This window comes from Coregonus clupeaformis, chromosome 27 (assembly GCF_020615455.1).
Source record: "Coregonus clupeaformis isolate EN_2021a chromosome 27, ASM2061545v1, whole genome shotgun sequence".
In the NCBI taxonomy this organism is placed as follows: Eukaryota; Metazoa; Chordata; class Actinopteri; order Salmoniformes; family Salmonidae; genus Coregonus; species Coregonus clupeaformis.
In genome coordinates, this window is record NC_059218.1 from 22,801,145 (window position 1) to 22,814,641 (window position 13,497).

General features: G+C 44.2%; 1 protein-coding gene across 3 annotated transcripts in view; it reads left to right on the plus strand.

Annotated features, from left to right (window-relative positions):
* Positions 1–4,382: 4,382 nt before the first annotated feature.
* LOC121541631 (ankyrin-1) overlaps positions 4,383–13,497 on the plus strand; it is a 128,946-nt gene continuing 119,831 nt past the window's right edge. For all 3 annotated transcript variants that reach the window (XM_045208079.1, XM_045208080.1, XM_041850791.2), the window contains exon 1: positions 4,383–4,702. In XM_045208079.1, coding sequence (XP_045064014.1) covers positions 4,577–4,702 — 126 coding nt within the window. In that variant the 5' untranslated portion in view covers positions 4,383–4,576. The remainder of the gene's footprint in view (positions 4,703–13,497) is intronic.

Sequence of the window (13,497 nt, forward strand, 5' to 3'; positions counted from 1 at the left end):
ATGTCACGTTCAAATGGGGGGACTAGATACATAAAGTGCTTTCATTTCTAAATGGTAAAACAGATATGTATGAAAATACCCTCAAATAAAAGGTGACGTTTTGTTCTGTCACCTCATATAAAACATTTAATCTCAAATCCAAAATGCTGGAGTATAGAGCCAAATAAAACGTTTAGCTTCACTGTCCAAATAAATACATAGGGTAGTGTATGCATGGAAAGACCCCAAATCCATACTGGATGTATTGACACACACACACACACACACACTATAAATCAATTGCTTGGTCACCAGGGAGACATCCTCTATTCGTCTATGGATCCCTAATGGGAAATATTTTTAATAAATTCAAGAAATAAATGCTTAATATGCTAGGCAGAGGAGTCCACACTTTCATATATTTGAATCTCTTTTCCCTATGCACAGTATTTATTTAACACTTCATTTATGGGGGAACTGGAGTAAGTGAAGCGATTAAGTTGGATTCTCATGCCAGGCAGTGGAATGCAGATGTGTGCTGATATATTGGCTCATGGCAACCGTAAATAAATATGACTGATGTGTTTCCAGTCACGGGCTGCTGTCTTAAGGCTACACACCTTGCACTACATCATCACATTTCTGTAGGAATGGTAGAGAGAGACCCCTATCATGATGTCAGTGTAATGTCTTTGTTTCTATGTCTCTGACGTTGAGAAGGATCCCACATATAGGGCTGAGATGAAGTTTAGAGTGACTAAAATAGAAATTATTGGAGCGACTAGAATACGCCTGTCATATCCATTTTTGCCCTTCCTCTCTTTTCCCTTGATGCTTGTGTGTGGTTCTTATATGTTCTGGAGTGATTCAGTATTTGTTCTACAGTGAAAAGGAGAGGGAGAAGACAGGGAGGCATGATAGGAGGTAGATCTTACAGGATATCTCCTTTGTCATTTGCATAGGGAATGAGAGATTGAGAAACGGAGAGATAGTATGTGGACACCTGCTCGTCGAACATCTCATTCCAAAATCATGGGCATTAATATGGAGTTTGTCCCCCTTTTGCTGCTATAACAGCCTCCACTCTTCTGTGAAGACTTTCCACTAGATGTTGGAACATTGATGAGGGGACTTGCTTCCATTCAGCCACAAGAGCATTAGTGAGGTCGGGCACTGATGTTGGGCGATTAGGCCTGGCTCACAGTCGGCGTTCCAATTCATCCCAAAGGTGTTCCATGGGGTTGACGTCAGGGCTCTGTGCAGGCCAGTCAAGTTCTTCCACACCAATCTCGACAAACCATTTCTGTATGGACCTCGCTTTGTGCACGGGAGCATTGTCATGCTGAAACAGGAAAGGAAATTCCCCAAACTGTTGCCACAAAGTTGGAAGCACAGAATTGTCTAGAATGTCATTGTATGCTGTAGCGTTAAGGGGCCTAGCCCGAACCATGAAAAACTGCCCCAGACCATTATTCCTCCTCCACCAAACTTTACAGTTGGCACTATGCATTGGGGCAGGTAGTATTCTCCTGGCATCTGCCAAACCCAGATTTGTCTTTCGGACTGCCAGATGGTGAAGTGTGATTCATCACTCCAGAGAACGCGTTTCCACTGCTCCAGAGTCCAATGGCGATGAGCTTTACACCACTCCAGCCGACTCTTGGCATTGTGCATGGTGATCTTAGTTTTGTGTGTGGCTGCTCGGCCATGGAAACCAATTTCATGAAGCTACCGACGAACAGTTCTTGTGCTGACATTGCAACCGAGGACAGGCGATTTTTACGCGCTTCTCGCTTCAGCACTCGGCAGTCCCGTTCTGTGAGATGTGTGGCCTACCACTTCGCGGCTGAGCCGTTGTTGCTCCTAGACATTTCCACTTCACAATAACAGTACTTAGAGTTGACAAGGGGCAGCTCTAGCAGGGCAGACATTTTATGAACTGACTTGTTGGAAAGGTGGCATCCTATGACGGTGCCACATTGAAAGTCACTGAGCTCTTCAGTAAGGCCATTCTACTGCCAATGTTTGTCTATGGAGATTGCATGGCTGTGGGATCGATGTTATACACCTGTCCGCAAAGGGTGTGGCTGAAATAGCTGAATCCACTAATTTGAAGGGCCGTCCACATACTTTTGGTGTAGAAAGGAGAGATATTCTTTGCAGATGTGGTTGGTTGCTCGTTTCTTTCTCTCTCTGTCTCTCTCTCTTTCTCGCTCTCCTCGTTTCTCATGCTCTGTTGCTTTTAGATCTACTGAGAGAGATGGAGGGAATCATGCATGTTTTTGATGCATGTTGTTCTTGTCTGTTGCTAATTGTAAAACATAATAGAGCCAGATGATTTATATATGGTGAATACAGCCACATCTCACTGCTTGTGTATTAGTCCATGTCAATAAAAACACTGAGAGAAATACAGAGAAAAGATTGCCATCATATAGAATACCCCAAGATATATGTATATATATATATATATACAGTGGGGAGAACAAGTATTTGATACACTGCCGATTTTGCAGGTTTTCCTACTTACAAAGCATGTAGAAGTCTGTAATTTTTATCATAGGTACACTTCAACTGTGAGAGACAGAATCTAAAACAAAAATCCAGAAAATCACATTGCATGATTTTTAAGTAATTCATTTGCATTTTATTGCATGACATAAGTATTTGATCACCTACCAACCAGTAAGAATTCCTGCTCTCACAGACCTGTTAGTTTTTCTTTAAGAAGTCCTCCTGTTCTCCACTCATTACCTGTATTAACTGCACCTGTTTGAACTCGTTACCTGTATAAAAGACACCTGTCCACACACTCAATCAAACAGACTCCAACCTCCCCACAATGGCCAAGACCAGAGAGCGGTGTAAGGACATCAGGGATAAAATTGTAGACCTGCACAAGGCTGGGATGGGCTACAGGACAATAGGCAAGCAGCTTGGTGAGAAGGCAACAACTGTTGGCGCAATTATTAGAAAATGGAAGAAGTTCAAGATGACGGTTAATCACCCTCGGTCTGGGGCTCCATGCAAGATCTCACCTCGTGGGGCATCAATGATCATGAGGAAGGTGAGGGATCAGCCCAGAACTACACGGCAGGACCTGGTCAATGACCTGAAGAGAGCTGGGACCACAGTCTCAAAGAAAACCATTAGTAACACACTACGCCGTCATGGATTAAAATTCTGCAGCGCGCGCAAGGTCCCCCTGCTCAAGCCAGCGCATGTCCAGGCCCGTCTGAAGTTTGCCAATGACCATCTGGATGATCCAGAGGAGGAATGGGAGAAGGTCATGTGGTCTGATGAGACAAAAATAGAGCTTTTTGGTCTAAACTCCTCTCGCCATGTTTAGAGGAAGAAGAAGGATGAGTACAACCCCAAGAACACCATCCCAACCGTGAAGCATGGAGGTTGAAACATCATTCTTTGGGGATGCTTTTCTGCAAAGGGGACAGGACGACTGCACTGTATTGAGGGGAGGATGGATGGGGCCATGTATCGCGAGATCTTGGCCAACAACCTCCTTTCCTCAGTAAGAGCATTGAAGATGGGTCGTGGCTGGGTCTTCCAGCATGACAACGACCCGAAACACACAGCCAGGGCAACTAAGGAGTGGCTCCGTAAGAAGCATCTCAAGGTCCTGGAGTGGCCTAGCCAGTCTCCAGACCTGAACCCAATAGAAAATCTTTGGAGGGAGCTGAAAGTCCGTATTGCCCAGCAACAGCCCCGAAACCTGAAGGATCTGGAGAAGGTCTGTATGGAGGAGTGGGCCAAAATCCCTGCTGCAGTGTGTGCAAACCTGGTCAAGACCTACAGGAAACGTATGATCTCTGTAATTGCAAACAAAGGTTTCTGTACCAAATATTAAGTTCTGTTTTTCTGATGTATCAAAAACTTATGTCATGCAATAAAATGCAAATGAATGACTTAAAAATCATACAATGTGATTTTCTGGATTTTTGTTTTAGATTCCGTGTCTCACAGTTGAAGTGTACCTATGATAAAAATGACAGACCTCTACATGCTTTGTAAGTAGGAAAACCTGCAAAATCGGCAGTGTATCAAATACTTGTTCTCCCCACTGTGTGTATATATATATAAATATATATATATATATATATATATATATATATATATATATATATATATATATATATTGAATAGCCTAAAGGGCAGAGCAATAAAAAGCTGTACATACAGCATTTGATTGTAGAATAACTTAATTTCTGCTCTATTGCAGACTTGCTGTCCTTTGCCTTTGAGGGAATTGTGGAATCATAGAAGAGGCAAGAAGAAGCAAGGTGATAAAAAATAATTTTAAGGAATCTGCAGGTCGTGTGGGGGAGGGGAGGCGTGCAACACAGTCTGACTGGATGAGTAGCAACAGCAGCAGCAGCAGCAATAGCACTAGCAGCATCTCCTTTGTGGCTGCTGGGGGCTCGGTCACTAGAGCACCGCGCTTCCACTCACAGACACACATGCGCTCCCAGCGCCACCATCACACACACGCAGTGGCAGCCGCAGCCGTCATCAGAGCCGGGGCTGGGGCAGGGACCGCTACCGTGACGACTGGAGCTACGGCGACAGCAGCAGTGGCACCATGGCGCAAGCTGCCAAGCAGCTCCGCAAGAACAAGGACCTAGCGGAGCTCGCAGCTCAGGAGCTGAAAGATAAGGAGGATGAGAAGAACAAGAAGAGGAATCGATCGAGGGACCGCAGACGCAAGGTATGGCTGTCTGAGGATGGTGTCGATTTCTCTCTGTTCTCTCTGTCTCTGCTCTCTCTACATCATTTTATCCTTCTCTCAACCTGTCTCCCTCCCTCCATTGTGCAGGATCGGGTTAAGGATCCTTAACACATGTATAATTACAGGCAGGGATCCTCTCCTCCGTCTCCCTCCACCCCTCCCTTCACCTAATCTCCTGGCTGTGTCGTTAAGTGTCGGGCTGCTGCAGGCTGGGTTTAATCTGTTGCCCTTTCAGGCTCTATTGTTTTCCCCTCCTGTGGACCTGCTGTAGTACGTGCCACACATCTCTGAGAGGCTGGCTTTTGCAGTCACTCTACTAGATGAGTGTGGGAGACAGTGTTAATCAATCATCTACTGTGAGGGAGTGAGTGATCTCTGCTCTCCCTCCCCTATGGGCTAAGCTCAATGTTCCTCCTATAGAGAACAGCCTGTTTTAATGTAAGCTCTACCTGTGGGCTTGAGGGTTAAAGGGATGTTCTCCAATAGTGTGCACTGCAGCTACCTGTATCTCTTGAGTGTTCTGTGCTGTAGGCTACTGTGATATCTCCACCTGCTCCTTGCATTTCCATGGCTCATTTGGTTCATTTCCCTGGGTAATGATGGTGACATGACACCTCACCATTGATGGCTTGTGTGTGTATCGTCATCATTATAAGACAACGTGAGGTCCGTGTGTGGAGCAGTGGGGAATCTTGGTGCAGTCAGAGGATGGTGGGAGAAAGAGAGAATAGAGAGATATAGATGGAATAGCAGTAAGAGATGGGGGGAGAGAGAACATAGAGATGGAATAACAGAAAGAGATGAAGGGAGAGAGAGAGAGAGAGAACAGAGAGATATAGATGGAATAGCAGAAAGAGATGGGGGGGAGCGAGAGAGAGAGAAATGGAGGAAGGGAGAGATGGAATAAGGAGAGGAGAGGAGAGAGCCCCGTAGCTCCACGTGACTGTTGTTATTACTGTGGCAAACAGGCTCAGTAATGTCAGGGGTGGCCATGACGTCTCATAGGGAGGATATCCTGTTCATAACATCTGTCATATGCCAGCTTTTATCTCTGACCTCCATATCAACACCATCGGAATGAGAGACAGAGAGAGGAAGAGAGTGCGCGTGCGCGAGACAGAGAATGAGGATGCCTCTGCAATACCAATTAACAGCAACTGTTGGCTGTTCTCATTTCAATGCCACACACACATTTGAAAACATAATGTTGCTTGCTGTATGCCAAGGTTGGCATTGGAATAAGGTTGAGACAGCGGCATAATGAATGAATGATTACCCTTCCATATTGTGATGAACTCCCCTGTCAGTAGTTGGTATGTGTAAAAGAAAAGGTATCTACGCTACAATATCTTCATACATATCTTTCCAATCATCACAATTTAGTGCTTTATAAATAAATATGAGTGAGGGTTTGAGGTTGGCTCAGAATAGTGGTGAAAATATGATCAAATACTGGTTTCATCGATGAAAATGGGCCAGATGCATTTCCATACATTGCGTCAAGCAACTGCTTTTCTGCTCCAGTGCTTCTTAGACATATTACACTGTCTCTCCTCTCCCATTCCGTTGGACTGAGGCTTTCAATACCATTGTGTGAACCCTGCTATCAAGAGGGAGAGAGGGCCATAATGTTCCTTACATGTTTATTGGTTGATTTGGATATAAATCATGCCCAGCTGCATAGCGTGTAAAATACTACTCCCCTCTCGTCCCCTAACACAAAGGTCATGCACTACACTATATTCTGTTTTATTTTTGAACTAGCATCAATCCTGTAACATACGCCTACTTGTTTTGCAATGATCTTTGATATGATTTTAAACTGTCCATAAAAATGAATGAATTTGATGTATCCTATAAAATTACATGATACAGAAAACGGATAATCTATGTTTTCTACTAGGGATGCTGTATGTGTGTGTGTTTGTGTGTGTGTGTGTGTGTGTGTGTGTGTGTGTGTGTGTGTGTGTGTGTGTGTGTGTGTGTGTGTGTGTGTGTGTGTGTGTGTGTGTGTGTGTGTGTGTGTGTGTGTGTGTGTGTGTGTGTGTGTGCGTGTGCGTGCGTGCGTGCGTATCTCATTCCTCGTTTTTGTGTAACCTGGTTGCAGACCTCTAATGATAAAACCATTACAGTGTGAGCTCAGAGGCATTCAGTCTCTCTAGTATTGCTTTGGCCTTGAGGATGAGCTCTTCCTTCATAGGTGGAGGCACGACATCAGGGATGTGCACTATGTCTTTGACCTTCTGTAAGTGGGATTCCAAACAGTCATCGTTTTGCAGAAACATTTTTAGAAGCCTTGCTGAAGCTGCTATGAACTGCTTGCATTCAACTGTGCTATATCTGTGTGTGCCAATTAGCCTTTGGGCTGTAGCATGGAGCGCTGATTAAAGAAATGTATCACTCACTACAGAGCTGGTAGTTGTAATCCACAAGGCTCACTTACTAATAACCATGCATTGGGCTATTTAACCTAGACCGGTTGGTACTGCAGAGGCCATGGCTTTTATTGTGTGTAAAAATGCTGCCCTAAATTCAGTCTTCCTGCTAAGCTGAGGTATAAAAAGAATGGCAACGTATGTACGTGAGTATGTTTACTTGCACCTACGTATGTGTAGGGCGCAAACAGGAGTGTCCCAGATTCCGAGGGACCTGTATGTGCGTGTGTTTGCTTGTTTGTTTGTGTGTGTGTGTGTGTGTGTGTGTGTGTGTGTGTGTGTGTGTGTGTGCGTGTGCGCGCGCCCGTGCGTGTCTGCGCGTGTCTCAGAGGAGCAGGCAGGATGAGGCACCTCTCATCCCAGCCACCATACTCTAAGCCATGCGTTTCACTGCACCAGAGCCATGCTGGAGGAACGTTCTGGAACAGGAACATGTACAGTCTGCTGTTGTTATGGCAGGTACCTGCTGTGTAAAGCAGATGCCACTAGAGGCAGCATTCAGAGAGAGAGAGCTAGGGCTGAAATTAGAGTTTATAGGGTTGTATTAAATATTACAGTAAGAGGTCAGAGGTTATCCTCAGTGCAGGCTTCTGCTAGTAATATCGATCCGTTAGACCCCTGACACGTTTAGTGCCAGCCAATGCATTTCTGCAAATTAAATTATGATCTTAAGTACCAGCTTATTAAAAGGCATCTGGGATTTAACATGGTCTAACATGTCACTGAACACAGACCATTGTTCTCAATGTGGATTAAGGATCTAGTCCATCTCATCTATCATACTTTTACCTGCAATCCTCATGATAGAGGAAGATGATGTTTACTGGGATCTGGTGCCAAATCTATCAAACACAACAGATCACAACAGATCTTGTTCTGCTGACGGAGGGCTAGGCTAATTGCCAGCTGAATTATTTTTGCTCTAATTGCTGTTGTGAACAGTGACATTTAAAGATATAAAAAAGCATAGCTGACAACAACAAAAAAATGCTAGATTGCACTTCTGTTTTTGGGCCAATGTATGTGTCAATGTGCATGGGTCTGTGTGACTGTGTGTTGGTGTGTACTGTATGTCCGTACTGCGTGTGCGTGAGTTTGTGTTTGCACACAAACAGTAGGTTCCCCATGGCAACTGAAGGTGGTGTTGTCACAGTAATAATTTATTTGAATGGTAAATCTCTATTGACAAACTGTGTAAATCAAGATGTGGCCCAGGTCTATTCACAATACAGGTGAATGCATATTATTCAATAGGAGTGTGTGCATGCATTGAGTTATTGAGCTTGTTTCAGCTGATTTCATGGGGCTACAGATGACAACAATCCCTTTTATTTAGGACTTATTTAATTGGCAACTGGTAGGAGAACATATTATTTTATTGTACTGATCAACATTTGCATAGAAGAAGCAATCTCTTATTTTATAAAAGTGTGTGCTGTCATACAAGGCCAGTCTGAAATCTCAAATTAATGGTGGAGATCTTACAATAACTCTATGCCTTCTCCTATCGGGGGATATCCATCAATGCCCTGGACCTTAGTTTATCACAAACACCATCAAATGGCCTATGCACCCATGCACCTTCTGCGAACGTTGGGTTAACAGTAACAGCAAAGCTCTGGTGTGTTTGGAATGCGTGCAGTTGATTAATCTAAAATGCAGTGATCCTAGCTTTGGGCATGGGGTTAATGAAACGTAACTTTGCTGTCGGTGTGCTGTACCCGCGGGGGTGTGAGCATTGAATGTGGAATGGGAGCAGAGGACTCACCTAGGACGGAGAGCGCACCAGAGGAGGGGGGCTCCACAGCAGCGCAGAGGCCACCAGAGGCAAGAGACAGGGGACGTGGTGGTGAGGACAACAGAGCAGCGGAGAGGTGAGCTGGCAATGCGTGCACCTGGGGAGGGGTGCTCCATAGCGTCAAAGAGGCCACCAGAGGCCGTGCAGCGGGAGGATGGCAGTCCAGCAAGAGGCGAGTTACAAGAGGATGGGGAATTCAGCGAGGCCTTTGGGAAGAAAGGTTTACATTTTGTGCACTTAAACGTCCGAAGCCTACTACCGAAGATTGATGAGATACGTCTGTTGGTTCGCAAATCAGAGGTGGGTCTCTTATGTTTTACAGAAAAGTGGTTGGATTAATCTGTTTGTGACTTAGAAATTGGGATAGGCAATTACTCTGTTGTCAGGAAGGATCAGAATCGGAACGGTTGGGGGGATATGTGCCTTTGTAAGATCGGACATTGCTTAAACTTCAGATTGGATTTAATCGATGATCTGGAGATTGTCTGGCTGGATATCTGCCTTCCAAAACCAAGCTGATTTTGTTGGGGGTGTGTTACAGGCCACCCAATCAGAATGCATTCTATGAAGGTCTCGAAATTGTGTTGTCAAACTGTAATGATTCCCTGGTGAAGGAAATCATTTTTCAGTACTGATGTCTGCAAACCCACAATGTATTTATGCACTTCTGTAGATCATTTGCTCTGACCCAAATGATAAAAGATCCCACCAGGGTATGTGAAACAGTGCAAAGTACAATTTACTTAATATTGGTGTCTGATAAATCCAAAATTTCGCAGAGTGGAGTAATAGTCTATGGAATCAGTGATCATTTTATTACATTTTGCACAAGAAGGGTTTTTAAATATATATTTAAGGTTCACAAAACTGTTAGAATCAGAGGACCAAAAAAATTATGTGTTGAAATATTTAGGGAACAAGTGGGTAAAATTGACTGGTCACCTGTGCTGGATAGTGTAGGGGTAGACAGTGCCTGTGAAGCTTTTAAATGTAGATCGGTCAGAGTAAAGCAGAGATCTAGCCCTTGGTTTAATCATGAGATTCTAGAATCTACAGTATCAAAGCAAGGAATAAGGCCTTTAAGAAATTTTAAGAACTCTCAAGAGCGGCCTGATTTTCTCCTATATAAACGTCACAGAAATGAAGCACAGAGCAGGATGGGATGAAGCTAAGAGGGGTTACTTTGCTGACACAATCATTGAAAAGAAAAATGACCCTAGAAAGCTTTGGAAATCATTTAAGGAACTAGGTTGTTTTTCTTACACATACAGTTGAAGGTGGAAGTTTACATCTTAGCCAAATACATTTAAACTCAGTTTTTCACAATTCCTGACATTTAATCCTAGTAAAAAATTCCCTGTCTTAGGTCAGTTAGGATCACCACTTTATTTTAAGAATGTGAAATGTCAGAGTAATAGTAGAGATAATGATTTATTTCAGCTTTTATTTCCTTCATCACATTCCCAGTGGGTCAGAAGTTTACATACACTCAATTAGTATTTGGTAGCATTGCCTTTAAATTGTTTAACTTGGGTCATACGTTTCGGGTAGCCTTCCACAAGCTTCCCACAATAAATTGTGTGAATTTTGGCCCATTCCTCCTGACAGAACTTTAAATTGTTTAACTTGGGTCATACGTTTCGGGTAGCCTTCCACAAGCTTCCCACAATAAATTGTGTGAATTTTGGCCCATTCCTCCTGACAGAACTGGTGTAACTGAGTCAGGTTTGTAGGCCTCCTTGCTCGCACACGCTTTTTCAGTTCTGCCCACACATTTTCTATAGGATTGAGGTCAGGGCTTTGTGATGGCCACTCCAATACCTTGACTTTGTTGTCCTTAAGCCATTTTGCCACAACTTGGGAAGTATGCTTGGGGTCATTGTCCATTTGGAAGACACATTTGCGACCAAGCTTTAACTTCCTGACTGATGTCTTGAGATGTTGCTTCAATATATCCACCTAATTTTCCTTCCTCATGATGCCATCTATTTTTTTAAGTGCACCAGTCCCTCCTGCAGCAAAGCACCCCCACAGCATGATGCTGCCAGCCCCGTGCTTCACGGTTGGGACGGTGTTCTTCGGCTTGCAAGACTTCCCCTTTTTCCTCCAAACATAACGATGGGCATTATGGCCAAACAGTTCTATTTTGGTTTCATCAGACCAGAGGACATTTCTCCAAAAAGTACGATCTTTGTCCCCATGTGCAATTGCAAACCGTAGTCTGGCTTTTTTATGGCGGTTTTGGAGCAATGGCTTCTTCCTTGCTGAGCGGCCTTTCAGGTTATGTCGATATAGGACTTGTTTACTGTGGATATAGATACTTTTGTACCTGTTTCCTCCAGCATCTTCACAAGGTCCTTTGCTGTTGTTCTGGGATTGATTTGCACTTTTCGCACCAAAGTACGTTAATCTCTAGGAGACAGAACGCGTCTCCTTCCTGAGCGGTATTTTTTTTATTTTATTTTTTATTTCACCTTTATTTAACCAGGTAAGCCAGTTGAGAACAGGTTCTCATTTACAACTGCGACCTGGCCAAGATAAAGCAAAGTAGTGCAATAAAAACAACACAGAGTTACATATGGGGTAAAGAAAAAAACATAAAGTCAGAAAATACAACAGAAAATATATATACAGTGTGTGCAAATGTAGCAAGTTATGGAGGTAAGGCAATAAATGGGCTATAGTGCAGAATAATTACAATAGTATTAACACTGGAATGCTAGATGTGCAAGAGATTATGTGCAAATAGAGATACTGGGGTGCAAAAGAGCAAATTAAATAACAATATAGGGATGAGGTAGTTGGGTGGGCTAATTTCAGATGGGCTGTGTACAGGTGCAGTGATCGGTAAGGTGCTCTGACAACTGATGCTTAAAGTTATTGGGGGAGATAAGAGTCTCCAGCTTCAGAGATTTTTGCAATTCGTTCCAGTCATTGGCAGCAGAGAACTGGAAGGAATGGCGGCCAAAGGAGGTGTTGGCTTTGGGAATGACCAGTGAGATATACCTGCTGGAGCGCAGACTACGGGTGGGTGCTGCTATGGTGACCAATGAGCTAAGATAGGGCGGGGATTTGCCTAGCAGTGATTTATAGATGGCCTGGAGCCAGTGGGTTTGACGACGAACATGTAGTGAGGACCAGCCAACAAGAGCGTACAGGTCACAGTGGTGGGTAGTGTATGGGGCTTTGGAGACAAAACGGATGGCACTGTGATAGACTACATCCAATTTGCTGAGTAGAGTGTTGGAGGCTATTTTGTAAATGACATCGCCGAAGTCAAGGATCGGTAGGATAGTCAGTTTTACGAGGGCATGTTTGGCAGCATGAGTGAAGGAGGCTTTGTTGCGAAATAGGAAGCCGATTCTAGATTTAACTTTGGATTGGAGATTCTTTATGTGAGTCTGGAAGTTGAGTTTACAGTCTAACCAGACACCTAGATATTTGTAGTTGTCCACATACTCTAGGTCAGACCCGTCGAGAGTGGTGATTCTAGTCGGGTGGGCGGGTGCTAGCAGCGTTCGATTGAAAAGCATGCATTTAGTTTTACTAGTGTTTAAGAGCAGTTGAAGGCTACTGAAGGATTGTTGTATGGCATTGAAGCTCGTTTGGAGGTTTGTTAACACAGTGTCCAATGAAGGGCCAGATGTATACAAAATGGTGTCGTCTGCGTAGAGGTGGATCTGAGAGTCACCAGCAGCAAGAGCGACATCATTGATATACACGGAGAAAAGTGTCGGCCCAAGAATTGAACCCTGTGGCACCCCATAGAGACTGCCATAGGTCCAGACAACAGGCCCTCCGATTTGACACACTGAACTCTATCTGAGAAGTAGTTGGTGAACCAGGCGAGGCAGTCATTTGAGAAACCAAGGCTATTTAGTCTGCCAATAAGAATGCGGTGGTTGACAGAGTCGAAAGCCTTGGCCAGGTCGATGAAGACGGCTGCACAGTACTGTCTATTATCAATCGCGGTTATAATATCGTTTAGGACCTTGAGCGTGGCTGAAGTGCACCCGTGACCAGCTCGAAACCGGATTGCATAGCGGAGAAGGTACGGTGGTATTCGAAATGGTCGATGATCTGTTTGTTAACTTGGCTTTCGAATACTTTCGAAAGGCAGGGCAGGATGGATATAGGTCTGTAGCAGTTTGGATCTAGAGTGTCACCCCCCTTTGAAGAGGGGGATGACCGCGGCAGCTTTCCAATCTCTGGGGATCTCAGACGTTATGAAAGAGAGGTTGAACAGACTAGTAATAGGGGTTGCGACAATTTCGGCGGCTAGTTTTAGGAAGAAAGGGTCCAGATTGTCTAGCCCAGCTGATTTGTAGGGGTCCAGATTTTGCAGCGCTTTCAAAACATCAACTGTCTGAATTTGTGTGAAGGAGAAGCGGGGGGCATGGGCAAGTTGCAGCAGAGGGTGCAGAGTTGGTGGCCGGGTTAGTGGTAGCCAGATGGAAAGCATGGCCAGCTGTAGCAAAATGCTTGTTGAAATTCTCGATTATTGTAGATTTATCGGTGGTGATAGTGTTTCCTAGCCTCAG